Source organism: Nycticebus coucang, chromosome 6 (assembly GCF_027406575.1).
Source record: "Nycticebus coucang isolate mNycCou1 chromosome 6, mNycCou1.pri, whole genome shotgun sequence".
NCBI lineage: Eukaryota > Metazoa > Chordata > Mammalia > Primates > Lorisidae > Nycticebus > Nycticebus coucang.
In genome coordinates, this window is record NC_069785.1 from 58,081,197 (window position 1) to 58,108,931 (window position 27,735).

General features: G+C 39.5%; 1 protein-coding gene and 2 pseudogenes across 3 annotated transcripts in view; 1 reads left to right on the forward strand and 2 right to left on the reverse strand.

The window, feature by feature from the left end:
- NEDD4 (NEDD4 E3 ubiquitin protein ligase) overlaps window positions 1–27,735 on the reverse strand; it is a 171,244-nt gene that overhangs the window by 103,300 nt on the left and 40,209 nt on the right. For all 3 annotated transcript variants that reach the window (XM_053593914.1, XM_053593915.1, XM_053593916.1), the window contains one exon: window positions 8,369–8,422. In XM_053593914.1, coding sequence (XP_053449889.1) covers window positions 8,369–8,422 — 54 coding nt within the window. The remainder of the gene's footprint in view (window positions 1–8,368; window positions 8,423–27,735) is intronic.
- Window positions 3,545–7,361, forward strand: LOC128587678 (kinesin-like protein KIF11; annotated as a pseudogene).
- On the reverse strand, window positions 22,796–23,998 carry LOC128587589 (26S proteasome regulatory subunit 10B-like; annotated as a pseudogene).

Sequence of the window (27,735 nt, forward strand, 5' to 3'; positions counted from 1 at the left end):
GAAGAACTAACCCTCATCTGGGAAGAATCCATGCAGATCCTTAAAAATTACATATTCTGGAATGAAACAGATAATGTCTTAGGACTTAAGCCCAGGAACTCACATTCTAAGCGGTTGGTTACTGATTATCAACATAGAAAATAATATGATTTACCATATGGTATGGATGACCCTAATCATTGACCAGAGCTTTGAAGGTCAAAGTCCACTGTGATGGTTAACTGTATGTGTCAACTTGGCTAGACTGTGATGCCTAGTTGTTTGATCAAACACCAGTATAGATATTGCTATGAAGATATTTAGGTGTGATTAACAGTTAATCAAGAGACTCTGAGTAAAGCATATTACCTCACACAATGTGAGTGGGTTTTGTCCAATCAATTGAAGGCTCTAACAGCAAACACTGAGGTTTCCCAAGAAGAAGCAATTCTGTCTCAAGATTGCAATGTGTTAATAGAAACACTGCCTAGATCCCCAGCTTTCTGGCCTGCCCTGAGGATTTTGGACTCAAGTCTGCAACATTAACCCTTACTTGCCTGCCAACCTGTCCTATAGATTTTGTGGAGACTGGTAAGTCTGAAAGAGTATCCACAATCATGTAAACCAGTTCTTTGAAATCAGTCTTTCTCTTTCCATATATATATAAGTGTGTGTGTGCATGCGCATATATATATATATATTTATATATATCATTGGTTCTGTTTCTCTGGAGAACTCTAATGCAACCATGAAACCTGGTAAGCCCAGGGTCTCCACTCAGAATATAGGTGACTCTTAAAACTTCGGCGGCTGAATGTATGCAGGCATTTCTCATAGGCTGGTGACATAGAAGTGCTAACTTTTGCATTGGTGGATGCAATTTTTTTTTTTTTTTTTGTAGAGATAGAGTCTCACTGTACCGCCCTTGGGTAGAGTGCCATGACGTCACATGGCTCACAGCAACCTCTAACTCTTGGGCTTACGTGATTCTCTTGCTTCCACCTCCCGAGTAGCTGGGACTACAGGCACCCACCACAATGCCTGGCTATTTTTTTGTTGCAGTTTGGCTGGGGCTGGGTTTGAACCCGCCACCCTCGGCATATGGCGCTGGCGCCCTACTCATTGAGCCACAGGCGTCGCCTAAAACACACCTAAAACGTCGCCTAAAACATTTTGAAATGTTTCATTGCTATGACAACTACCGTTGTTACCACCAGCATCAAACTATTGTTCTTTATAACGCTCAAGTCTTAAAATTGGCTGGGAAAAAGGAATTGAAGCCTACTCCTTCTCAAGAGCAAATATCACATATATAGCAAATTATTTTCAGATGACTAGAAATTGTTTCTGCTGAAAATTATACTTGTGTTCTTTGCCCTATGTTTCCAAAGAGAATTTACTTGGGAAATGCTACGTTCCTAATTTAGTTGTGAAGGCCATAGGAAAATAAAGGTAGAGTGACATGTACAGTGGCATGGGGATTTGCTATCGTATAATTATCAGGTCTGTTACTACACCAATGGCTATAGTTTTCATATCACCCCAAGTGATCTCTATGCTTCAATTACCTTCTAGAACTAGTAACAAATCAGAGGACTAAGTGACCCATACCCCTTCTACTTCTTTCTGGCTCCTTTTTGCTGGTAAAGTGAGCTTCTTGAGGAAAGCTACATTTCCAATGCATAGCAGACCATCATCCTTACTGTTATCCTCATTTTTAAAACATGAGAAAATATTTTCAAAAGGATTAAATGATTTGTCTGAGGCTATAAGATAACGTACCAAATCAGACACAGGATTATAATAGAATTTCTGACTCTCTGGTATAAGAATCTATAATATCTTTGCTAATGTAGTCTTTGTTTTTGCCTTAAGTTAAAAGTTCAAAAAATTTTATTTGTCATATTTCTCATTCTAGAAATATCTAATTGTTAATATCAAAGGCAATGCTTCCCCCCCCCCCAACTTATCACAACACTCTGGATAGTACAGCACAGATGGTAAATACTCAAGTAATGTTAACCCACTGATCCGTGTTTGATACATAGCAATTTTGGCAATTAAGAGTCACACCATATTAAAGTTGCTGGCAAAAGACAATTAAGCATGGTAGAAAGCACAAACATGAGCTAAACATCCCTGTGGGCCACATGCAAATAACTCAAATAAAATAGTTCACCAACAGTACACCCATCCAGTTCCAGTTCCTAGCATAACTGATTCAGGCAGAATTCACATCAGTATCAGTAAAAACAAGGAAAATAATACAGTAATACTATGGTCTAGCAATTCAACTCCAAAACATGAAGACTCCAAAACTCAGACATGAATATAAAAGAGACACAGTGAAAATGTCTATTGATTGGTATTAGCAAAAAACTAGAAGAAAGCTCTTATCTACTGAGAGGGATAAATACTAAATTATAGTACTCTGACATTTGCAGGAAAACCATGCGTCAGTGAAAATGTGTCATTCCACATCAATCTCTCAAACAGAATGTTAAACAAAAAAGCCTGTCAGAGGTATGCATTCAGAGATACTATTTTATCAATTCAAACATATGCAAAAGGAAAACTTTTCTAAGGGATATATGGATATATATACACGATAAAATTATTTTAAAAAGCAAAGAAATGACAAACACAAAGCCGAGGACAGTGGCTGCAAAGTGTGGGGGAAGAAAGATGATGTTACAGGGGAGGGGTTTTTCAGTGAGATGTCAAGATTCTCATAACGTTCATTTCTTAAGCTGAGTAGTATGTACACATATTTGTCTTATTATTTAAAATATTTATATTAATAATACTTTTTTGTACATTTAATGATTTTAAAAAACCACACACACTGCCAATATTAAATTTCATTTGGTCTCATCTAGAAGGAAAACAGATCTGTAGAGACGGGGGGGAAAAATACATTTCATTAAGCACTCAGTTTGTTTAGTAGATATATACATTTCCTATTGTATATAAACAGAAAAAATACAAACGGAAATCGAAAAGCTGTGCAACTGACCATATCCAATAACCAAGTCATCAACATCTGTCACTCAGACTTGAAAAATCATATTGCCATTCAGTGATAAACTCTTCTGGCTGGGCGTGGTGGCTCTCTCCTAGTAATCCTAACCCTCTGGGAGGCCAAGGCAGATCGCCTGAGCTCACAGGTTCAAGATCAGCCTGAGCCAGAGTGAGACCCTTGTCTCTTAAAAATACCAGGCTTTGTGGCGGGTGCCTGTACTCCCAGCTGCTTGGGAGGCTAAGCTCAAGAGTTTGAGGTTGCTGTGAGTTGTGACTCCACAGCACTCTTCTGAGGGCAACAAAATAAGATTCTGCCTCAAAAAAAAAAAAAAAAAAAAGAAAAGAATCTCTCCTGGCAGCAAAATGTACCTTTGCTTATTACGATGTTAATTAATGCTTTCACTGGCAATGCCTTCAGTAACTAGCATAATTATCATTTTTTGAGAGGGAAAAACATGAATATAGTCTAACACTAAAAATGGATTCCTTTAAAAACTAGTTTTGGAGGTGAGATCAGCGATTTGGCTATCCTGGCTGGGACGGGATGGGTGCCGCCACCAGTGGCCCCGTGGGCAGCATGGATGCCGACTACGTATGGGTGCACCCACCCACTCCAGCGCCCAGCAGGGGTGGTGGGCCCCAGAGTCAACTCCTCACTACAGAGTGCCCAAATCCGCTGGCAGGCCTGGATTTTTTGGTGGAGACAGTCAGGGCATCCCAGCCAACTTCCTCTGCAAAGAGGAGGAGGAGGGGGAAGCACATCCAGGTGGTGACCATTTAACTTGGCAGAACTGAAAGCCTATTCAATAGCAGAATGTGACTGTGCGCGAGAAAAAGTTAGCGGCTGACACCAGCTCTGGGAAGACACATGCTTTTGATATTTTTTTGGAGCTTCTACTAAACAAACTGAGGCTTAATGAAGTGTTTTTCTGTCCAATTCTGGATAAAGATATTATAGGATATAATTGTACTATCTTCACAGATGGCCAAACTAGAACTGGAAAAACTTCTGCCACAGATGGTGACAGGTCACCTAATGAAGGGTATAACTGGGAAAAGGATTCCTTGGCTGGTATAATTCCACATACCCTTCATCAAATTGTTGAGAAACTTATTGATAATGGCTGAATTTTCAAAGTGTCTCTGTTGGAAATCTATAATCAAGAACTTTTGATCTTCTTTTAATCCATCTTCTGACGTTTCTGAGAGGTTACAGATGTGTGATCCCCGAAACAAGAGGGGAGTGATAATCAAAGGTTTTAGAAGAAATTACAGAACACAATTTAAATGAAGTCTATCAAATTTTGGAAAAGGGAGAAGCAAAAAGGACAACTACAGTCACTTTGATGAATGAATACTCCAGTCATTCCTACTCAGTTTCTCTGTTGGGGTACATATAAAGAAGCTACAATTGAGGGAGAAGAGGTTGTTAAAATTGGAAAGTTGAACTAGATTGATCTTGCAGTAACTGAAAATATTGTTTTGGAGCTGTTGATAAGAGAGCCTGGGAAGTTGGAAATATCAATGTATTCTTGTTGACTTTGGGAAGGGTTATTATTGCTCCTGTAGGAAGAACACCCTATGTTTCTTACCCAGAATCTAAACTAACTAGAATCCTCCAGGATTCTCTTGGGAGGCATACAAGAATTGCAACAATTTCTATAATTGCAACAATTTCCCCTGTATCTCTCAATCCTGAGGAAACTCAGAGTACCTTGGAATGTGCTCACAGAGCAAAAAACATAATGAATAAGCCTGAAGTTAATCAGAAACTCACCAAAAAAACTCTACTTAAGTAAGGAGTATACAGAAGAGACAGAGCACTTAAAACAAGATCTTGCCACAGCCTGCGAGAAAAATGGAGAGTACATTTCCAAAGAAAATTATAGAGCCACGAATGGAAAATTAACTGTTTAAGAAGAACAGATTGTGGAATCAATTGGAAAAATTGGTGCTATTGAGGAGGAGCTAAGTAGGGTTACAGTGTTGTTTATGAATAATAAAAATGAAGTTGAGCAGTATAAATTTGACCTGCAAAATAAGACACAGGAACTTGAAACCACTTAAAAACATTGTCAAGAAACTAAATTACAACTTGTTAAAGACGAATATATCAGATCAGTTTTGGAAAGTACTGAAGTGAAACTTCCTGATGCTGCCAGCAAGCTGCTTAGCACAGTTGAAGAATCTTACTGATAATGGTACTTAAAGATGGGTCTGCTTCTCCATTCCAAACTGGACCATAAGAAGGCAACTGACCAACACAATATAGAAGCTCGGAATATTTTTGGCAAAAACTTCAATAGCCTGTTTAGTAATATGGAAGAACTAATTAAACATGGCGGCTCAAAACAAAAGGCCATGTGGGAAGGCTTTCTGTGGTAATGTGTCTTCCGGTGTCTCTGCAGTAGACACCATTACTACCACAGCACTTGGATCTCTCACATCTATTCCAGAAAATTTGTCTACTCATGTTTCTCAGATTTTGAATACCATATTTAAAAGTACTATCATTAGCAGAAAGTAAAACTATACAGCAAGAATTGATTAACATACTTAAGACAGACCTTGTAAGTTCCCTGGAAATGATTTTATCCCCCACTGTGGTGTCTATATTGTAAATCAGGTAAACTAAAGCATATTTTCAGGGCCTCATTGACTGTGGCTGATAAGACAGAAGATCAGAAAAAGGAACCTGATGACTTTCTCAGTATACTTTGTAATAATCTACATGAACTACAAGAAAATAAATTTCTTCCTTGGCTGAATCACAGAAGCAATGTGGAATCTTAACTGAAGACCTGAAGATGATAAGGCAAACTCATTCACAAAACTGTTGCCAGTAAATAAATCTCTGGACAAACAGATTTTGTGCTTTGGAGGAAAAGTGTGAAAACATCCAGAAACCACTTAGTGGTTAAAAAATTTTATGCTGATTCTGATGGCCTGTCACAGGAACTCAGATATTTTAACCAAGAAGGTACAAAATTGATTGAAGAGTCTGTGAAACACTATGATAAACTCAATAGCAATGTGGAGAAAATATCTCAAGAGACTGATCAGAGACGTGAGTCTCTGAATTGCAAGCACAACTTTTTTTCTGAACATTGGTAATCTTACTTAAATAAAAGGGAATAGGAACCTCACAACTTATTGGAGGTTGTGAACCAATATTGTGAGGCTTCAAAATTGGAGATCACTGAAAAATTAAGTGGATACAAAGGAACTTATGAGAACCAGTGTAACATTTTTCTTGATTAGACAACTACTGATGAAGAAAGATTGACAGCACACAATCTAGAACTTAATGAAACTATGAAAGTTGGTTTGACTAAGCAATTAATTGCTTTTTGCAACAAGATCTGAAAGTGGATATCCCAACAGCTATTATACCACCTGTAGTGTGTAAAACTAAGAGGAAAAGTTACTTATACCCATCAACACTGGTGAGAACTGAACCACATGAACATCATCATCTTTTTTTTTTTTTTTTTGAGACACAGTCTCACTATGTTGCCCTCGGTAGAGGGCCGTGATGTCACAGCTCACAGCAACCTCAAACTCTTGGGCTTAAGCGATTCTCTTGCCTCAGCGTCTCAAGCAGCTGGGACTACATGCGCCCTCCACAACACCCGGCTATTTTTTTGTTGCAGTTGTTATTGTTTAGCAGGCCCAGGCCAGGTTCCAACCCTCCTGGCCCGGTGTATGTGGCTGGTGCCCTAACCAATGAACTATGGCACTGAGCCACATAAACAGTTTCTTTTTCTTTTCTTCTTTTTTTTTTTTTTGTTGCAGTTTGGCTGGGGCCAGGTTTGAACCCGCCACCCTGGGTATATGGGGCGGGTGCCCTACTCACTGAGCCATAGGCGCTGCCCCACATGAACATTTTCTTGATCAGTTGAAAAGGAAACAGACTGAGTTGTTAATGATGCTAAATTGTTCAGGAATCAACAAAGAAGAGACCAATGAGGACATGGATGTAGGATGGGGCAATAAACTTAAGAACCTCTAAGTCAAGAATCATTTGTAGACCCTAGTGTGGATTGTTCACCAACTGGCAGCATTCCATTTTTCCAGCATAAAAAAATCACATGGGGGGGGGAGGGCCTGTGGCTCAAAGGAGTAAGGCACTGGCCCCATATGCCAGAGGTAGTCGGTTCAAACCCAGCCCTGGCTAAAAAAAAAAAAAAAAAATCACATGGAAAAGACTGAACAGTGGCATTAACCCAGGGGAGAGGTCTAAAGTGGAAAAAAACTACAGAGTACAGAGCACTAGGCAGTACAAAGAACAATACTTCTATGAACCCAGATACATCTTTAGTTAATTTCAGGGTCAGAAGATTATTTTTAAGGAAAATTAAAAGTAAATCTGGAAACCTCATAACTTGAGCTTTGTGTATAGATTTCAAAAGGATAAATTATATCAATATGATACTATAAATTTTTTTTTTTTTTTTTGTAGAGACAGAGTCTCACTTTATGGCCCTCGGTAGAGTGCCATGGCATCACACAGCTCACAGCAACCTCCAACTCCTGGGCTTAGGCGATTCTCCTGCCTCAGCCTCCCGAGTAGCTGGGACTACAGGCACCCGCCACAACGCCCGGCTATTTTTTTGTTGCAGTTTGGCCGGGGCTGGGTTTGAACCCGCCACCCTCGGCATATGGGGCCGGTGCCCTGCTCACTGAGCCACAGGTGCCGCCGATACTATAAATTTAATTGAATTTAGCATCTACCCATCTAAATTTCCTGTGTATTCTGTGTATTGTTGAGTTTCACTTGAAATTTACATTGAATAAATACATATTTCTAACATTTCAAAATAAATATGTAACTCTAGCTTCTTCGTGTGTGGTGGCTTTTTCACCTGTAATCCTAGCACTCTGGGAGGCTGAGGCAGGAGGATCCCTTGAGCTCAGGAGTGTGAGACCATGTCCCTACTTACAATAGAAAAATCAGCCAGGTGTTATGGCAGATGAATGTACTCCAGCTACTTGGGAGATTGAAGCAGAAGGATTGATTGAGCCTAGGAGTTTGAGCATGCTTTGAGCTGTGAAACCGTGGCACTCCAGCCCCAGGAGACTGAGTAAGACTGTCTCAAAACAAAAAACAAACGAGCAGGGCCAGGCACAGTGGCTCATGTTTGTAATCCTAGCACTCTGGGAGGCTGACGGGGGCGGATCGTCTGGAATGGTAGAGGGTAGCATAAGGAGAAGGAAACAAATCGTGTCTTCCTCACCCCTCTGCCTAGAGTCCCCACAGCCACTCTGAATCATCTGTTTAATCACTGACTCCCTATCCACTTCCCTTGACTGCTCTACTGAAATATGCCCTTGCTTCATATTGCCACACAAGTACAACGTAACTTACCAATCGATTTTCATCAAACACTTCAAAAAGAAGTCGGTGCTGCTGAGGATGGACCTAGGTAAGAAAAACAGCATTACTTTAAAAAGAAGTGAACATCATTAATCCATAGATACTGAGAAACAAATGCTTGAAAATGTTGCCATTTGGTAATTGCTATTATTTATGATGTATTTTAAATTACACAAAATACTTAATACAAGAGCAAACGAGTCATGTGTCACTCATGTTCTTTATTTTTTATTTATTTCATTTTTTTTGAGACAGAGCCTCAAGCTGTTGCCCTGGGTAGAGTGCCGTGGCATCATAGCTCACAGCAACCTCAAACTCCTGGGCTTAGGCAATTCTCTTGCACCCTCCACAACGTCTGGGTATTTTTTAGTTACAGTTTGGCTGGGGCCAGGTTCGAACCAACCACCCCAAGAGAATCGCTTAAGCCCAAGAGTTGGAGGTTGCTGTGAGCTCTGATGCCACTGCATTCTACCGAGGGCAACATAGTGAGACTGTCTCAATAAATAAATAAATAAATAAATATAATAAAAGAAAATACATAGTTTGCTGTTCTGGTTTAGGCTGTAATTATTAGCTTCCTAATAGGATTCTCTGCCTCAGCTGTTTTATCTTTTTAATGCAACTTTCTCTTCTTATAATGGGAACAATATAACTAAAAGTCAGTTTAAGCCATTTTTACAGCTCTACTCCAGAGCTGTTTCCAATGTTCTAAATGATAAAATCCAAAGGCCTGAGCACGGAATGATCCTTCATGGTAAGTCCAATTTGCCTCTTGGCCTTGTCTCTTACAATGGTCCCCTTGCCCACCCAACACATATATACCCTAAGCTCTAAGCCAGGCGTCCTCAAACTTTTTAAACAGGGGGACAATTCACTGTCTCTCAGACTGTTGGAGGGCCGAACTATAGTTTAAAAAAAAACAACTATGAACAAATTCCTATGTACACTGCACATATCTTATTTTGAAGTAAAAAACAAAACGGGAACAAATACAATTCACAGAACTTCACGTGGCCTGCGGCCGCAGTTTGAGGACATCTGCAAGCCCTCTAGAAACTCACTACTCACAGCTCCCGGGGCTCTCTGATTGTAGTTTGTATATGTGCCAAGGTCTCTCCACACGCAACACCTTTCCCACTGTTCGTGTCCAAATTCTACCAGCATCCAACCAAGCCTTGGTTCGAACTGTAACCCCCAATAAAACCATATCTCCCAGCTTGGGGCCTGTGCAGAGTGGTTAGGGCGCTGGCCACACGTATCAAGGCTGGCGGGTTCAAACCCAGCTGAAGCCTGCTAAACAACAACTGCAACAATAAAAAAAAGCCAGGTGTTGTGGTGGGCGCCTGTAGTTCTAGCTACTTGGGAGGCTAAGGCAAGAGAATCGCTGGAGCCCAAGAGTTTAAGGTTACTGTGAGCTGTGACATCACTACACTCTACCGAGGGTGACACCCTGACACTCTGTCTCAAAAACAAAACAAAACAACCTTGCCTCCCCATTCATTCTTACTCCTCTGTTTTCAAAGTTGTTTATTACAACTTACCACATTTTGCTTTTCATTATAGTTAACTAGGCTTATGTGATCTCTCCCTACCGAATTATAAACACCATAAAAGACTTGCCACACTGTTACATTGGGTATTTTTTATACACCAGAAATATACAATAAATGCAAAAATATAATTTAAAATGGACAGCGAGAATGCTAATTCAAAATAGTAACCTAAACATAAACATTTGCCCTCTCTCTCCCATAGATATGATTTAAGTCATAGGAAAGAGAAGTTTGTAAAAGATACAAAACCTTTACGGCAAAGATAATATGAGAAGGCCATTAGCAGGTGAGCAATTTCAACAGTTCCTAGTAGAAAGATGAAGCAGGGATAGAAATAATGAAGCAGGGAAGAGGAAGCTGAAAATCATCCAAAGATTACAGGGTGCTGAGGCAAAGAGGTCAACGTGTCCCAGTGACAGAATGTTTCACATACTAAGTATTATTCTAACCCACATGTGTGCACGCATGCCCGCTCTCTCTCTCACACTTACACCATTAAGGGATTTCCTTTTTCTGTCTGATTTCAGGTAGAGATTTAACAAAAACATTAAGCATCATTTTATTTTTTTAAGCATCAGTTTTAACACATATATAAAACATAGGTAGTAATAAAATGTATCATGTAATTGTTAAATGTTGATGCAATTTATGTATAGAAACGAAAGATGATTTTTCTTTCTTTCTTTCTTTTTTTTTTTTTGAGACAGAGCCCAAGCGGTCACCCTGGGTAGAGTGCCATGGCATCACAGCTCACAGCAACCTCCCTGGGCTCAAGCAATTCTCCTGCCTCCACCTCCCAAGTAGCTGGGACTACAGGTACCCACCACAACACCTGGCTATTTTTTGGTTGCAGCCGTCATTGTTGTTTGGTAGGCCCAGGCTGGATTCGAACCTGCCAGCTCAGGTGTATGTGGCTGGCGCCTTAACTGCTTGAGCCACAGGCGCTGAGCTGATTTTTCTATTTTATCACAGTAATTATGTCTAGATTATCAGAGATCATAAATATACAAACAGGAAAACTGTCCCCAAGGGAAAAAGAGATAATTTAGGAAACAAAAGAAAACCAGTTTAAAAAATGTAAATAGTATCCTTAGAAATATTTAGGGAAAGTATTGCATCCATAAAACAAAACAGGGTAGAGAAGAAGGGAACAGCTGGAGAACAAAGAAAAGGTCTTGAAAAAAAGGGAAAGAAACAGGAAATCAACTTAGTCAACAATATATTAAATAGGAATAATGGACAAAGCAATAACCAGACAGTTAAAAAGTGGTTTCCTCTGGGAAGGAGGAATGTGAATGATGACAGGGCACTAAAGTTTGTTGCTTTTCTTTTCTTTTCTTTTTTTTTTGAGACAGTCTCACTTTGTTGCCCTTGGTAGAGTGCCTTGGTGTTATAGCTCACAGCAACCTCAAATTCTTAAAAATCAAGAAATCCTCTTGCCTCAGCCTCTTAAGTAGCTGGGACTAGAGGCACCCATCATAATGCTTGGCTATTTTTAGAGACCAGGTCTAGCTCTTGCTTAGTCTGGTCTCAAACGTCTAAGCTCAGGCAACCCTCCCAGCGTGCTAGGATTACAGGCATGAGCCACCATGTCTGGCTCTGTTGCTTTTCATTATAAGCCCTTTTACACTATTTTTCTGGGGTTTGTTTGTTTGTTTTTTTTACTCAAACAGGTATAAAGCTATGTTCACAAAAAATAGGGCCTGCAGGATCATATTTTAAGGAAAGGTGAAAGCAGAAGAAATAAAAGTAAAAATACCAGTGATAGGCTTCCTGAAAAAAAGATAAGTATATAATTCTATAAATACATAAAACGACACAGGAAAAAACTTGCTGGAGAAGTACCCAATTTTCAAAAAGAACAAAATTTGATAAAAAGAATAAAGGTTAATAAATGTATTCTACTATGTTTATGAAGAACCTAAAAGAATGTTACTGGAAAAAACAATGTTAAGTTCATCTTGCAAACAGCTTTCTTAAGATATAATGCACATATGAGGTCACACACTTAAGTTCACAAATTCATCCTAGAAAAAGTGCTACACACCTCATTGCTGAATATCACTGCTGTCACCTACGAAGTTCTCTCCCTGGGAAACTGTGCACCAATGTCAGGGACAAGTCCACACTTCAAAGCAATTTTGTAACTCCTTTTCTGGAATGCCCATCAAAGCTATCATTGTATTACCCTTTATACCCGGAATGTCATCAAAATGTCTACCCTTCAATATTTCCTTTATCTCTGGGCAAAGAAAAAAGTCACTGTGGAATTTATCAGGTGAGGAGGGAAGGTATTCCAATACAGTTATTTGTTTACCGGCTGAAAAACTCTCTCACAGACAGTGCTGTGTGAGCTGGTGCACTGTCGTGACAGAAGACCCATGAGTTGTTGGCAAAGTTTCAGTTAAGATTTTGCTGTTACTCTACTGATATTAACATGGTCTTCCAGGCGTCTCACAGTCAGCCAATGATTATGATGCACAGTTGGATGAATTTTTGCAACGTTTCAGTCCATTCTGCTCAGTACTGGCTGTCTTGACTCCCCTTCACCAGTGATGTTTTCCTTCCCCTCAGAAAAACATGCAATCCATTTGTATGCTGCTGTCATCTTCATGGCATTATCCCCATAAATTTGGACTAACATTTCCCTGATTTTTTTTTTTTTCCCCTCAAGCTGTCACCCTGGGTAGAGCTGTGGCATCACAGCTGACAGCAACCTCCAACTTCTGGGCTTAAGCGATTCTCCTGCCTCTGCCTCCCAAGTAGCTGGGACTACAGGTGCCCACCACAATGTCCGGCTATTTTTTGGTTGTACTTGTCATTGTTGTTTGGAAGGCCCAGGCTGGATTAGAACCCGCCAGCTCTGGTGTATGTGGCTGGCGCCTTAGCTGCTTAAGCTACAGGTGCTAAGCCTGATTTCTTTTTTTTTCTTTTTTATTAAATCATAGCTGTGTACATTAATGCAATTATGGGGTACAATGTACTGGTTTTATATACAATTTGAAATGCTTTCATCAAACTGGTTAACATAGCCTTCACTGCATTTAATTAGCTATTGTGTTAAGACATTTATATTCTACACTTAGATTTAACAAGTACCCTTGTAAAATGCACGACAGGTGTGGTCCTACCAATTACCTTCCCTCCCCCCATCGGCTTCCCTCCTCCCCACACCCTTCTCTTTTCATCTTGGGCTGTAGTTGGGTTATAGCTTTCATATGGAAATGTGGGTGCTTATAAATTGGTTTTTTTTTTTTTATTGTTGGGGATTCATTGAGGGTACAATAAGCCAGTTACACTGATTGCAATTGTTAGGTAAAGTCCCTCTTGCAATCATGTCTTGCCCCCATAAAGTGTGACACACACTAAGGCCCCACCCCTCTCCCTCCATCCCTCTTTCTGCTTCCCCCCCCATAACCTTAATTGTCATTAATTGTCCTCATATCAAGATTGAGTACATAGGATTCATGCTTCTCCATTCTTGTGATGCTTTACTAAGAATAATGTCTTCCACTTCCATCCAGGTTAATATGAAGGATGTAAAGTCTCCATTTTTTTTAATGGCTAAATAGTATTCCATGGTATACATATACCACAGCTTGTTAATCCATTCCTGGGTTGGTGGGCATTTAGGCTGTTTCCACATTTTGGCGATTGTAAATTGAGCTGCAATAAACAGTCTAGTACAAGTGTCCTTATGATACAAGGATTTCTTTCCTTCTGGGTAGATGCCCAGTAATGGGATTGCAGGATCGAATGGGAGGTCTAGGTTGAGTGCTTTGAGGTTCCTCCATACTTCCTTCCAGAAAGGTTGTACTAGTTTGCAGTCCCACCAGCAGTGTAAAAGTGTTCCCTTCTCTCCACATCCACGCCAGCATCTGCAGTTTTGAGATTTTGTGATGTGGGCCATTCTCACTGGGGTTAGATGATATCTCAGGGATGTTTTGATTTGCATTTCTCTAATATATAGAGATGATGAACATTTTTTCATGTGTTTGTTAGCCATTCGTCTGTCGTCTTTAGAGAAAGTTCTATTCATGTCTCTTGCCCATTGATATACGGGATTGTTGGCTTTTTTCATGTGGATTAATTTGAGTTCTCTATAGATCCTGGTTATCAAGCTTTTGTCTGATTGAAAATATGCAAATATCCTTTCCCATTGTGTGGGTTGTCTCTTTGCTTTGGTTATTGTCTCCTTAGCTGTACAGAAGCTTTTCAGTTTAATGAAGTCCCATTTGTTTACTTTTGTTGTTGTTGCAATTGCCATGGCAGTCTTCTTCATGAAGTCTTCCCCCAGGCCAATATCTTCCAGTGTTTTTCCTATGCTTTCTTTGAGGATTTTTATTACTTCATCCCTTAAATTTAAGTCCTTTATCCATCTTGAGTCAATTTTTGTGAGTGGGGAAAGGTGTGGGTCCAGTTTCAGTCTTTTACATGTAGACATCCAGTTCTCCCAACACCATTTATTGAATAGGGAGTCTTTCCCCCAAGGTAAGTTCTTGTTTGGTTTATCATAGATTAGGTGGTTGTAAGATGTTAGTTTCATTTCTTGGTGTTCAATTCGATTCCAAGTGTCTATGTCTCTGTTTTTGTGCCAGTACCATGCTGTCTTGAGCACTATGGCTTTGTAGTACAGACTAAAATCTGGTATGCTGATGCCCCCAGCTTTATTTTTGTTACTAAGAACTGCCATAGCTATACGGGGTTTTTTCCGGTTCCATACAAAACGCAGAATCATTTTTTCCAAATCTTGAAAGTACGATGTAGGTACTTTGATAGGAATGGCATTGAATAGGTAGATTGCTTTCGGAAGTATAGACATTTTAACAATGTTGATTCTTCCCATCCGTGAGCATGGTATGTTCTTCCATTTGTTAATATCCTCTGCTATTTCCTTTCTGAGGATTTCATAGTTTTCTTTATAGAGGTCCTTCACCTCCTTCGTTAGGTATATTCCTAGGTATTTCATTTTCTTTGAAACTATGGTGAAGGGAGTTGTGTCCTTAATTAGCTTCTCATCTTGACTGTTATTGGTGTACACAAAGGCTACTGACTTGTGGACATTGATTTTATATCCTGAAACATTACTGTATTTTTTGATGACTTCTAGGAGTCTTGTGGTTGAGTCTTTGGGGTTCTCTAAGTATAAGATCATGTCGTCAGCAAAGAGGGAGAGTTTGACCTCCTCTGCTCCCATTTGGATTCCCTTTATTTCCTTGTCTTGCCTAATTGTATTGGCTAGAACTTCCAGCACTATGTTGAATAGTAAAGGTGACAGAGGACAACCTTGTCTGGTTCCAGTTCTAAGAGGAAAAGCTTTCAGTTTTACTCCATTCAGTAAAATATTGGCTGTGGGTTTGTCATAGATAGCTTCAATCAGTTTTAGAAATGTGCCACCTATGCCTATACTCTTCAGTGTTCTAATTAGAAAAGGATGCTGGATTTTATCAAATGCTTTTTCTGCATCTATTGAGAGGGTCATGTGATCTTTATTTTTGCCTCTGTTAATATGGTGGATAACGTTTATGGACTTGCGTATGTTAAACCAGCCTTGCATCCCTGGGATGAAGCCTACTTGATCATGATGAATGACTTTTTTGATGATAAGCTGTAATCTATTGGCTAGGATTTTGTTGAGAATTTTTGCGTCTATATTCATGAGTGAGATTGGTCTGAAATTCTCCTTTTTGTTTGGGTCTTTTCCTGGTTTTGGTATCAGGGTGATGTTTGCTTCATAGAATGTGTTGGGGAAGATTCCTTCTTCCTCAGTTTTTTGGAATAATTTCTGCAGTACAGGAATCAGCTCTTCCTTGAAGGTTTGATAGAATTCTGGAGTGAAGCCATCTGGACCAGGGCATTTTTTAGTTGGAAGCTTTTTTATTGTTTCTTTGATCTCAGTGCTTGAAATTGGTCTGTTCAGGAGGTCTATTTCATCCTGGCTAAGTCTAGGGAGAGGGTGTGATTCCAAGTATTGATCCATTTCCTTCACATTGTCAAATTTCTGGGCATAGAGTTTCTGGTAGTATTCAGAGATGATCTCTTGTATCTCTGTGGGATCAGTTGTTATTTCCCCTTTATCGTTTCTGATTGAGGTTATGAGAGATTTTACTTTTCTATTTCTAGTTAGTCTGGCCAATGGTTTATCTATTTTATTTATTTTTTCAAAAAACCAACTCCTTGTTTCATTAATTTTCTGAATGATTCTTTTGTTTTCAATTTCATTGATCTCTGATTTGATTTTGAATATTTCTTTTCTTCTACTGAGTTTAGGCTTAGATTGTTTTTCTTTTTCCAATTCCATAAGATCTCTTGTGAGATTGTTGATGTGCTCTCTTTCTGTTTTTTGAATGTAGGCATCTAAAGCGATGAATTTTCCTCTCAAAACTGCTTTTGCAGTATCCCAGAGGTTTTGGTAGCTTGTGTCTTCATTGTTGTTATGCTCAAGGAAGTTAATGATTTCCTGTTTTATTTCTTCCTGCACCCATCTGTTATTCAACAGAAGATTGTTTAATTTCCATGCCTTTGGGTGGGATCTAGCATTTTTGTTAGAGTTGAGTTCCACCTTTAGTGCCTTATGGTCTGAGAAGATACAAGGTAAAATTTCAATTCTTTTGATTCTGTTGATATTTGTTTTGTGTCCCAGGATATGATCAATTTTGGATAATGTTCCATGGGGTGATGAGAAGAATGTATACTCTTTGTCTTTGGGGTGGAGTGTTCTATATGCGTCTATCAAGCATAGTTGGTCTAAGGTCTCATTTAAATCTTTTATATCTTTGTTTAATTTCTGTTTAGAGGATCTGTCCAGCTCTGTAAGAGGTGTGTTAAAGTCCCCTGTTATGATGGTATTATCAGATATCATATTGCTCAGACTGAGTAAGGTCTGCTTCAAGAATCTGGGAGCATTTAAATTGGGTGCATAAATATTTAGAATTGAAATGTCTTCTTGTTGTAGTTTTCCCTTGACCAATATAAAGTGACCATCTTAGTCTTTTTTGACTTTAGTTGCTTTAAATCCACATGTATCTGAAAATAAGATTGCAACTCCTCTTTTCTTCTGAATTCCATTTGCCTGAAAAATTGTCTTCCAACCCTTGACTCGGAGCTTTAAATTGTCTTTTGAAGCCAGGTGTGTTTCTTGCAGACAGCAAATGGATGGCTTGTGTTTTTTAATCCAGTCAGCCAATCTATGTCTCTTCAGTGGGGAATTCAAGCCATTAACATTTATGGAGATAATTGATAAGTGTGGTAGTATTCTATTCGTCTTATTTGGTGAGAGTCCATTTCTTAGTTTTATCTTTTGCATCAGTGTGGAGGTTAGGTTCTGTCCTTTGATTTCTGAGTTCTTACTTTGCTGCTGATCCATTTTGGTGGTCAGCGTGCAGAACAGGTTGAAGTATTTCCTGTAGAGCTGGTCTTGTTGTGGCGAATTTCCTCAATGTTTGTATATCCGTAAATGATTTGATTTCTCCGTCAATTTTGAAGCTCAGCTTAGCAGGGTACAGAATTCTGGGCTGAAAATTGTTCTGTTTAAGTAGCTTAAAGGTAGATGACCATTGTCTTCTTGCTTGGAAAGTTTCATTAGAGAAGTCTGCGGTCACTCTGATGGATTTGCCCCTGTAGGTCAACTGCCGCTTACTCCTGGCAGCTTGCAGAATCTTTTCTTTTGTCTTGACTTTGGACAGGTTCATCACAATGTGTCTTGGAGAAGCTCGGTTAGAGTTGAGGCGACCTGGGGTCCGATATCCCTCTGAAAGCAGTGTGTCAGAATCTTTGGTGATGTTTGGGAAATTTTCTTTTATAATATTCTCTAGTATGGCTTCCATTCCTCTGGGGCATTCTTCTTCCCCTTCTGGAATTCCTATAACTCGTTTGTTGGAACGCTTCATAAAGTCCCATAATTCTGACAGTGAACGTTCTGCTTTCTCTCTCTTCTTTTCTGCCTCTTTTACTATCTGAGTTATCTCAAAAACTTTGTCTTCTACCTCTGAAATTCTTTCTTCTGCATGGTCTAACCTGTTGCTGATACTTTCCATTGCATCTTTAAGTTCCCTGATTGACTGTTTCATTTCCTTCAGCTCTGCTATATCCTTTTTATATTCTTCATATCGTTCACCTCTGATTTGATTCTGTTTTTGGATTTCCTTTTGGTTATTTTCCACTTTATTAGCAGTTTCCTTCATTGTTTCCATCATTTCTTTCATTGTTTTCAACATGTATATTCTAAATTCCCTTTCTGTCATTCCTAACATTTCTGTGTAGGTGGAATCCTCTGCAGTAGCTACCTCATGGTCCCTTGGCGGGGTTGTTCTGGACTGGTTCTTCATGTTGCCTGGAGTTTTCTGCTGATTCTTCCTTATGAGTGATTTCTTTTATTTGTTTCCTTGCCCTAATTTTCCTTTCACTTCCTCTTGCTCTTTAAGTTCTTGTGCCTGTGGAAGTTGTGGGCGGGTTTAGACGGATTGAACACATGCGACCACTTGCCGGTTTTCCACTGTTTTAGTCCTCCTCTTGGGGTCCAGAAGTCTCTCGCTGACTCCCTGTATCCTCATAGGAGTGATGATAGGCAGTTCCCACCAGCCAGAGATGCCTGGAATCCTATCTCCCCGGACTCACGGTGCCCAGATGCAAGGAAGCTGTTACTCGGCTGCCATCTTGCTCCGCCTCCATAAATTGGTTTTATAGTAGGATACTTTTCTTCCATTCTTGAAATACTCTGCTAAGAAGAATATGTTCCAGCTCCATCCATGTAATCATGAAAGAGGTAAAGTCTCCATCTTTTTTTAAGCTGCACAATGTTCCATGGTGTACACATACCACAATTTATTAATCCATTCATGGGTCGATGGGCACTTGGGCTTCTTCCATGACTTAGCAATTATGAATAGTGCTGCAATAAAGATTCTGGTACAAATACCTTTGTTATAAAGTGACTTTTGGTCCTCTGGATATATACCTAGTAGAGGAATTGAAGGATCAAATTGAAGGTCTGTTTTTAGATCCCTAAGTGATCTCCAAACATCTTTCCAAAAGGAATGTATTAGTTTGCATTCTTACCACAGTGCAGAAGTGTTCCCTTTCCTCAACATCCACGCCAACATCTCTGGTTTTGGGATTTTGTGATGTAGGCTAATCTTATTGGAGTTAGATGATATCTCAAGGTGGTTTTGATTTGCATTTCTCTGATGATTAAGGACGATGAGCATTTTTTCATATGTCTGTAGGCCATGCACTGTCTTATCCAGAGAAGTTTCTCTTCAAATCCCTTACCCACCCTGAGATGGGATCACTTGTTCTTTTCTTGCTAATACGTTTCAGTTCTCTGTGGATTCTGGTTTGCTGTAGATTAAACCTTTGTTGGAGACATAACCTGCAAATATCTTCTCCCATTCTGAGGGCTGTCTGCTTGCTTTACTTACTGTGTTTTTGGCTGTGCAGAAGCTTTTTAGTTTGATCACATCCCAGTAATGTATTTTTGGTGTTGCTTCAATTGCCGGGGTGGGCGTGGGGGTGGGGGTCCTCCTCATAAAATATTCTCCCAGGCCGATTTCTTCAAGTGTTTTCCCTACACTTTCTTCTAGTATTTTTATAGTGTCATATCTTAAGTTTAAACCTTTCATCCAGTGGGAGTCTATCTTTGTTAATGGTAAAAGGTGTGGGTCCAGTTTCAGTCTTCTACAGTTCGCCAGCCAGTTCACCCAGTACCACTTGTTAAATAAGGAGTGTAAGTAGCTGGGTTCATCTCTTGGTTCTTTATTCTGTTCCATACATCTACCTCTCTGTTTTTGTGCCAGTACCACACAGTTTTGATCACTATCAATTTATAGTACAGTCTGAGGTCTGGTAGTGTGATTCCTCCTGATTTGCTTTTATTTCTAAGAATGTCTTGGCTAATCGAGGTTTTTTTCTGATTCCAAATAAAACAAAGTATTATTTTTTCATGGTCTTTAAAGTATGACAGTGGTGCTTTAATAGGGATTGCATTAAAACTGCATATTGCTTTGAGTAGTATTGACATTTTAACAATGCTGATTCTTCCCAGCCACAAGCATGGTATGTTTTTTTGTTTGTTAACATCTTCAGCTATTTCTTTTCTTAGAGTTTCGTAGTTCTCTTTATAGAGATCTTTCACGTCCTTTGTTAGGTATACTCCCAAATATTTCATCTTCTTTGGCACTACTGTGAAAGGAATAGAGTCCTTGACTGTTTTTTCAGCTTGACTATTATTATATAAAGGCTACAGATTTATGAGTGTTGATTTTGTAACCTGAGATGCTGCTGTATTCCTTGATCACTTCTAAGAGTTTTGTAGTAGAATCCCTGGGGTTTTCCAGGTATACAATCATATCATCTGTGAAGAGTGAAAGTTTGATCTCCTCTGACCCTATATGGATACCCTTGATCGCCTTTCCTTGCCTGATTGCGATGGCTAAAACTTCCATTACAATGTTAAAAAGCAGTGGAGACGATGGGAAACCTTGCCTGGTTCCTGATCTGAGTGGAAATGATTTCAGTTTAACTCCGTTCAGTATGATATTGGATGTGGGTTTGCTGTAGATGGCCTCTATCAGTTTAAGAAATGTCCCTTCTATACCTATTTTCTTAAGTGTTCTGATCGTAAAAGGATGCTGGATATTATCAAAAGCTTTTTTTGTATCGATCAAGAGAATCATATGTTCTTTTGTTATCTATATGATGTATTATATTTATAGATTTATGTATATTAAACCATCCTTGACACCCTGGGATAAAACCAACTTGGTCATGGTCTATAATTTGTTTGAGGTATTGCTGGATTCTGCTTGCTGGGATCTTATTGAATATTTTTGCATCTATATTCATTAAAGATATTGGTCTATAATTTTTTTTTCGTGTTGGGTATTTTCCTGGTTTGGGGATCAGGGTGATATTTACTTCATAGAATGTGTTGGGAAGTATTCCTTCTTTTTCTATGCTTTGGAAAAGGTTATGTAATATAGGTACAAGTTCCTCTTTAAAGTTTTGGTAGAATTCCGATGTGAAGCCCTCTGCTTTCAGACTCTTCTTTTCTGGGAGATTTCATATAGTTGATGCTATTTCAGTACTTGATATGGGTCTGCTTAACATTTCTAATTCTTTCTGGCTAAGTGTAGGATGGTGGCATGTTTCCAAGTATTGGTCAAGTTCTTTCAGATTTTCATATTTCTGAGAATAGAAGTTTTTGTAGTATTAATAATTTTTTGAATTACTGAGATGTCTGTTGTTATTTTGCCTTTGTCATTTCTGATTGATGAAATTAAGGATTTTAATTTTCTATTTCTGGTTAGGCTAGCCAAGGGTTTATCAATTCTGTTAAACTTTTCAAAAAATCAACTTTTTGATTCATTGATCTTTTGAATAATTCTTTTGTTTTCTACTTCATTTAATTCAGCTCTAATTCTGGTTATTTCTTCTCTTCTGCTGAGTTTGGGGTTGGAATGTTCTTCCTTTTCCAATTGCTTGAGATGTCCCATTAAGTTGTTGACTTCCTCTCTGTCTGTTCTCTTAAAGAAGGCTTGCAGCGCTATAAATTTCCCTCTTAGTACTGTCTTTGCAGTATCTCAGAGGTTCTGATAATTCATATCTTCATTATCATTCTGTTCCAAAAACTTGGTAACTTCCTTCTTAAAATCATCTTTGACCCAACTACCTTTCATCATAAGGTTATTTGGTTTCCATGTCTTTGTATGATTATGGAGATGCCTATTATTGGTGAGTTCAACTTTTATTCTGTGGTGTTCTGAGAAAACACAAGGAATAATTTCTACTCTTTTAAATTTGCTGAAGTTAGACTTATGACCTAAGATGTGATCATTTTGGAGGATGTTCCATGGGCTGATAAGAATGTGTATTCAATTTTGTTAGGATGAAATGTTCTGTAGATGTCTATTAAATTCAATTGTTGTATGGTGAAGTTTAAGTCCAGAATTTATTTGCTTAGTTTCTTCTTGGAGGATCTATCCAACACTGTCAAAGAAGTGTTAAAATCTCTGATTATTATGGTGCTGGAAGATATCAAATTGCTCATGTCTGTTAGGGTCTTGCTTATAAATTGAGGAGCATTTTGGTTGGGCACACAAATGTTAGTAATTGATATCTCATCATGTTGAGTGTTTCCCTTAACAAATATGAAGTAACTATCCTTGTCTTTCCTTACTTTTGCTAGTTTAAAGCCTAATTTATCTGCAAATAAAATTGCAACCCCTGCTTTTTTCTGTTTTCCATTTGCCTGGATTATACTTGTTCATCCCTTCACCCTGAGTCTATATTTATCCTTTAAGATGAGATTCTTGTATGCAGTAGATATCTGGCCTGAGTTTTTGTATCCAGTTAGCCAAACTGTGTCTCTTTAGTGGACAATTTAAGCCATTCACGTTAATTGAGAGTATTGATAAGCCTGGTAGTATCTTGGGTGTCAAGTTTTTCAAAAGACCAATGGACGCTTTTAATCCTTTCATTACTGTGGAAGTTGGGTTTTGATCAATAATTTCTGAGTGAGTTTACTTTGTTTGTTTGTTTGTAGGAGCACTGACTCAAACATTTTATTCACCTTTTTAGGATGAGGAAAACAAATGATATAAAATAAGTCATCTCAAACCATTTTCGATGTTTTACAAAATGCTCACAAAGCAAATGCAAAAAGCTTCAACACTTTCATTAACTTCTGCTGCAATAAACGCAATATTAACAAACATACAAATTTCTTCTGTATCTAACTTAGGAGTTGAATTATTGAATTACTAATTATTATGATGTTACTCATACATATTTTTATTCATACATTTTTAATGAGATTATTGCCAATATATACATTATTTTATTTTTACATAAAGCCAATGGTCTGTCATGCAGCCATCAAAAACCTTACAGTAAGTTACACAGGTTTGTAGTCTAATTTAGACTCTAGCTTCTTAGAATCAGCCACTTTCCTGACTGCTTTCATGAAGTCTTCCTGTACTACAAAATCATGATCAGCACAAATTGCAAACATACCTGCTTCAGTGCAAACATTTCTCAGGTCTGCCCCATTAAAGCCATCTGAAAGTTTCACAATTACTTCATAATCTATTTCTCCATGCTTTGTAATGGGACCTGCATGGATTTTCAACATGTCTATTCTCGCTTTTTCATTTGGCAAATCAATATGTATTTTTCTATCTAATCTTCTTGGACGTAGTAAAGCAGGATCCAGCGTATCTGGTCTGTTTGTAGCCATGATCACTTTAACTCTATGCAGAGTATCAAATCCATCCATTTGATTCAGTAACTCCATTAAAGTTCTCTGGATTTCTCTGTCAGCTGAAGTACCCTCAGAAAACCGACGACCACCAATAGCATCTATTTCATCCATAAAAATGATGCATGGCTGATGGTCCCTGGCATAATTAAACATTTCTCTGATCAAACGAGCACTTTCACCAATGTACCCGTCTACAATAGAACTAGATACAACCTTTAAGAAATTACAGTCCAACTGGCTAGCAACAGCACATGCCAAGAGTGTCTTCCCTGTACCTGGTGGTCCATATAACAAACAGCCTTTTGGAGGTATTATTCCTACACACTGAAATAATTCTGGGTTTGTAAGAGGTAATTCTATCACCTCTCTTAATTCCCAGATCTGTTCTGATAATCCTCCAGTCTCAGAATAAGAAACATTCCCTGGGTCTTCATGAGACATGTTGTAAACTAGCGGATCCACCTCTCTTGGCAAATATGATAGTGAGTGTAGTCATATCCAAAGCAACTCGTTCCTGGCTTCAGCTTACTTTTGTCAAGCTGTCTACGACAACCCACAACACATCTTGGTCCATTTGTAGCTTTAACAATGAATTTTTCTTCTGTTAATTGTTTAAGCACTTCACCCAACCTGCCCAACACTTTATAGGGCCTTCAGATCATTTTCAAACTTTTCATACTGTTTGGTAAGTTCTTTCAATTGTTCTCTTAACTCCTTAAGGTGGCTGTCGATCTCCTTGTGCTCCAGCAGCTTCTTGTGGTAGTCCTGAAGCACCTTATCTCTAGGGTCCGCCATGATGAGAAGCCGTTGCTCATGAGTGAGTTTACTTTGGTGGTAAAGCATTGTGGTGGTCATTATGGAGGATGGGTCTGAGAATTTCCTGAAGAGCTGGTTTAGTTGTAGTAAATTTCTTCAACGTGTGAATGTCATTAAAGTATTTGACTTTTCCATCATAAATGAAACTCAGTTTAGCTGGATACAGAATCCTGGGCTGAAAGTTTTGTTTTAGGGGATTGAAGGTTGATAACCATCCTCTTCTGGCTTGAAAAGTTTCAGCAGAAAGATCTGCTGTCATTCTAACATTCTTCCTCTTGTAGGTTATGATTTTCTTACGTCTGGTTGCTTGCAGGATTTTCTCTTTCATATTAACTTCGGTGAAGTTAATTACAATGTGTCTAGAGGATACTTTATTTGGATTGAGTTGTGTTGGGGGTCTGAAACTGCCTGCTATGGGAATTTTAGCATCTCTTGCCATGTTTGGAAAGTTTTCCTCTAAAATCTCTAGAAGAGCATCTGTGCCTTTCGGATCATTCTCATCACTTTCCAGAATTCCAGTAGGGCAAATGTTTGCTTTTTTGGAGTGGTCCCACAACTCTCTCAGGGAATGATCCATCTTTGCTCTCCATTTCTCTTCATCTTTGAGCATTTGGGAGTGTTCAAAAGCTTTGTCTTCAATGTCCAAGATCCTTTCATCTGCCTACTCCATCCCATTACTGAGAGATTCTACTGTATTTCCCAGGTCTTTGAGAGATGCAAATTCCTGCCTCAATGTGTCAAAATCTTTGGTGATTTTATCTTTGAATTCATTGAACTTTTGAGCCAACTTTTGAATTACTCCTTGAACTTCTGTTAATCTTATTTGCTATCCAAATTCTGAACTCAATTTCTGACATCTCAGCCATTTGTTATGAATAGGATCTATTGCATCTCCTTTGTCATACCCTGGGGGAGTTGATCTCCTCTGGTTATTCATGTTGCCTGAGGTTTTCTGCTGATTCTGCCCCATGGTTATTTTTCACCATTTGTTTAGAAAAGCTGGTAAGGTGGAATTAAATTGAGGGCTCCTGAAGATGTAATTAATTAGCCCTTTAACAGAATGCTGGGACTGGATTGTGGCTTTTCCCCCATGGCTTTACCAAGGTCCAGTTCAGTACTACAGCCTGAGACTCTGGGGACCTGCTTGGTATGATGGGGCCAGGTGGGTCTGTCTTGTATTAGCTAGACTCTGACCAATCCTAGTGGATCAGTGACTTAGGGCTGAAATCTCAGCTGTGGAGGAATACAAGCAATTAAGACACCCTGCCTGCCTCTGGCAGTAACTGGGACAGGAGACTCAGACCCTCTCTATAATACAACCAGGGTATAAGCTTGGAGAGTCCCCTGGTGATTGGCCCAGATCAAGAGTTCCAAACCAATTGTCCCAGTCAGCACAAACACAGATCAAGTGGGAGAGTTCAAAAAGTCTCCAGCAACTGGACAGCAGGGGTCCACTAGCAGCTCAAGGGTGACTCACTCCAGTAGTCTGTGGAGTCAGAAAAACCCACCCAGCAAAAGAATTATTCCAGTGGGACTGGTGCCTTTCCCCCCTTTGCATCACCATTATCCCCAGGCACTGGTTACCTGGCAGGGCTGCAGCCCAAGTCTCTGTAATATTCAAGTACACCAGGGATTTGCACCTAAGTCAAAGAGGAGACAATGCCTCACAGACCAAGCCATCTCACTGTGCAACCTGCAGGTGGGACTAGTTCAGACCTGATTCCCTCCAGTGATCATTGGAAACTTGGGAGTGTTCCACCTGTGTCTGTACCCAGCTGGAGATTATCATGGAGAAGTGTGGTTTTCTCCCTCAGAGACCATGCCTCTGCCTTGGCCACACTCCACCTCTGGAACCCCTGCAAGTCCGGTCAGGATCCCTCCGTATTCCACAGAACTGGGGAGGTGTCTCTCCCAAATTTGACCCCAGTGGGAGGGACAGTGGAGCCGCCACCAGTGTCAGGAGTGGTGCTGCCACTAGTGCGGGTGGTGCCGCTGGTCTGGGGTACTGCTGTGCGCAGGTAGCTGGAGGGTGTTGCCACCAGCCACAGGCTGCGAGTAGCAGGAATTGGGTGGGGAGCTGGAGGGCGGCACTGCTGACCACTGGCTGTGGGTCACAGGACCTGTGCAGGGAGCCAGGGAGCTGGTAGGTGGTGCCCCATGGGTGGGGTGCCAGCAGGTGTCACTGCGGTCCCCAGTGATCGGTGTCATGGTTACCACACTATGCTCTTTCTAACACAGGGCAATTCTCTCTCCCTTTGCGATTCCCCACCTCTATTAAAGTTATAGTTTCAGTGCAACTGCCCCACAGCTCATGAGATGCCCCATCCTAGCAAAAATCTACCAGACACTCTAGATTCTGCTGGGGGTAGTCTTCCAGACCACCAGGAGAGCGGGGAAGGGTGGATTGGGAGTTCAGGAAGGTAGGGAGAATATTAGTTCAACTTTACTGCTTGGGCTTGCAGCAGCATCTCTGTGAGGGAGTCCCAGCTCTCAGTTGTTCTCTCCCCTTTGGTGAAACAAAAGGTCCTCTGTTCACTACTTGCCTCAAGTCACTCTCATGGGGGGTAGGGAAGGGAAGGATTCCCTGAAATTTGTACCTGAAATTTGTTTCCTTGGAGTCTCAGCTTGCCTCATCAGGGGTGATGTGAACCTATCAATCCTCTCTCTCAGCTCACCTCCCAATCTTCCACTTTATTGGATTGGTTCTGGCCATTATTTCTCCCTCTGGACGGGAGCCTCTGCTGAAAGCTGGCTTCAGTTGGCCATCTTGCCTCTTCTCCCACTTCCCTGATTTCACTTCTATTCTTGCCAAGTTTAACAATAAATGTATGTTTATTCATTGCTCTAATTCAAGCTCCAATAGTCTCATAATAGCACATAAAAACGACCAATAATAAGTTCCACTCAGCAAGATACCACTACACATGGATGTGAACACAACTATAAGACACTGATATACCAAGGTTATTAAACCTCAGTGAGTTGTTTGTACAGTGTAACCAACGTAAGGGCATGGTGGAAAGTTCATGAACTTCATTGTCAAATCACATGGCATATATTTGACCATTATAAAGTATGCAATGCAATGGGTTTTAGTGTATTTATAGAATGTGGAACAAACATCTTAATTTTAGAACATTTTCACCACCCCAAAAAGAAATCCTGTGCCTTTTGGCAGACACTGCCTCTTTCCCCTCAACCTCCCCAGACAACCACTAATTTATTATTTCCACAGATTTGCCTATTCTGAACATTTCATATAAGTGGCATCATATAATAAGTGGTCTTTTGTAATTGGCTTTTTTTACTTAGCATAATGTTTTCAAGGTTCACCCAATAGTAGCTTCTTTCGCTACTTTCTACTGATGAATTTCATTGCATGTATATACCTTATTTTGTTTATCTATTCATCAGCTGATGTACATTTGGGTTGTTTCTACTTTTTTATTATTATGAATAATGCTGCTATGAATATCTGAGTACAAGTTTTGTGTGAACATATGTTGTAAGAACATCTTAAAAACTGTAAAACATTAAATGAATTTGACAAGTATTTTTGTAAGTTTAAGGCATTATATAAGGTATTCTGACATTTTACTTTACATATTTTATGTCTTTCTGCTTGGTTTCCCTATATAGTTAGTTACTTCTAATCAACAATATAAATGATAGCTATATGGCCATGGGTGGGGGAAACCCCAAACTATACAAAAGGATATATAGTGAACTAT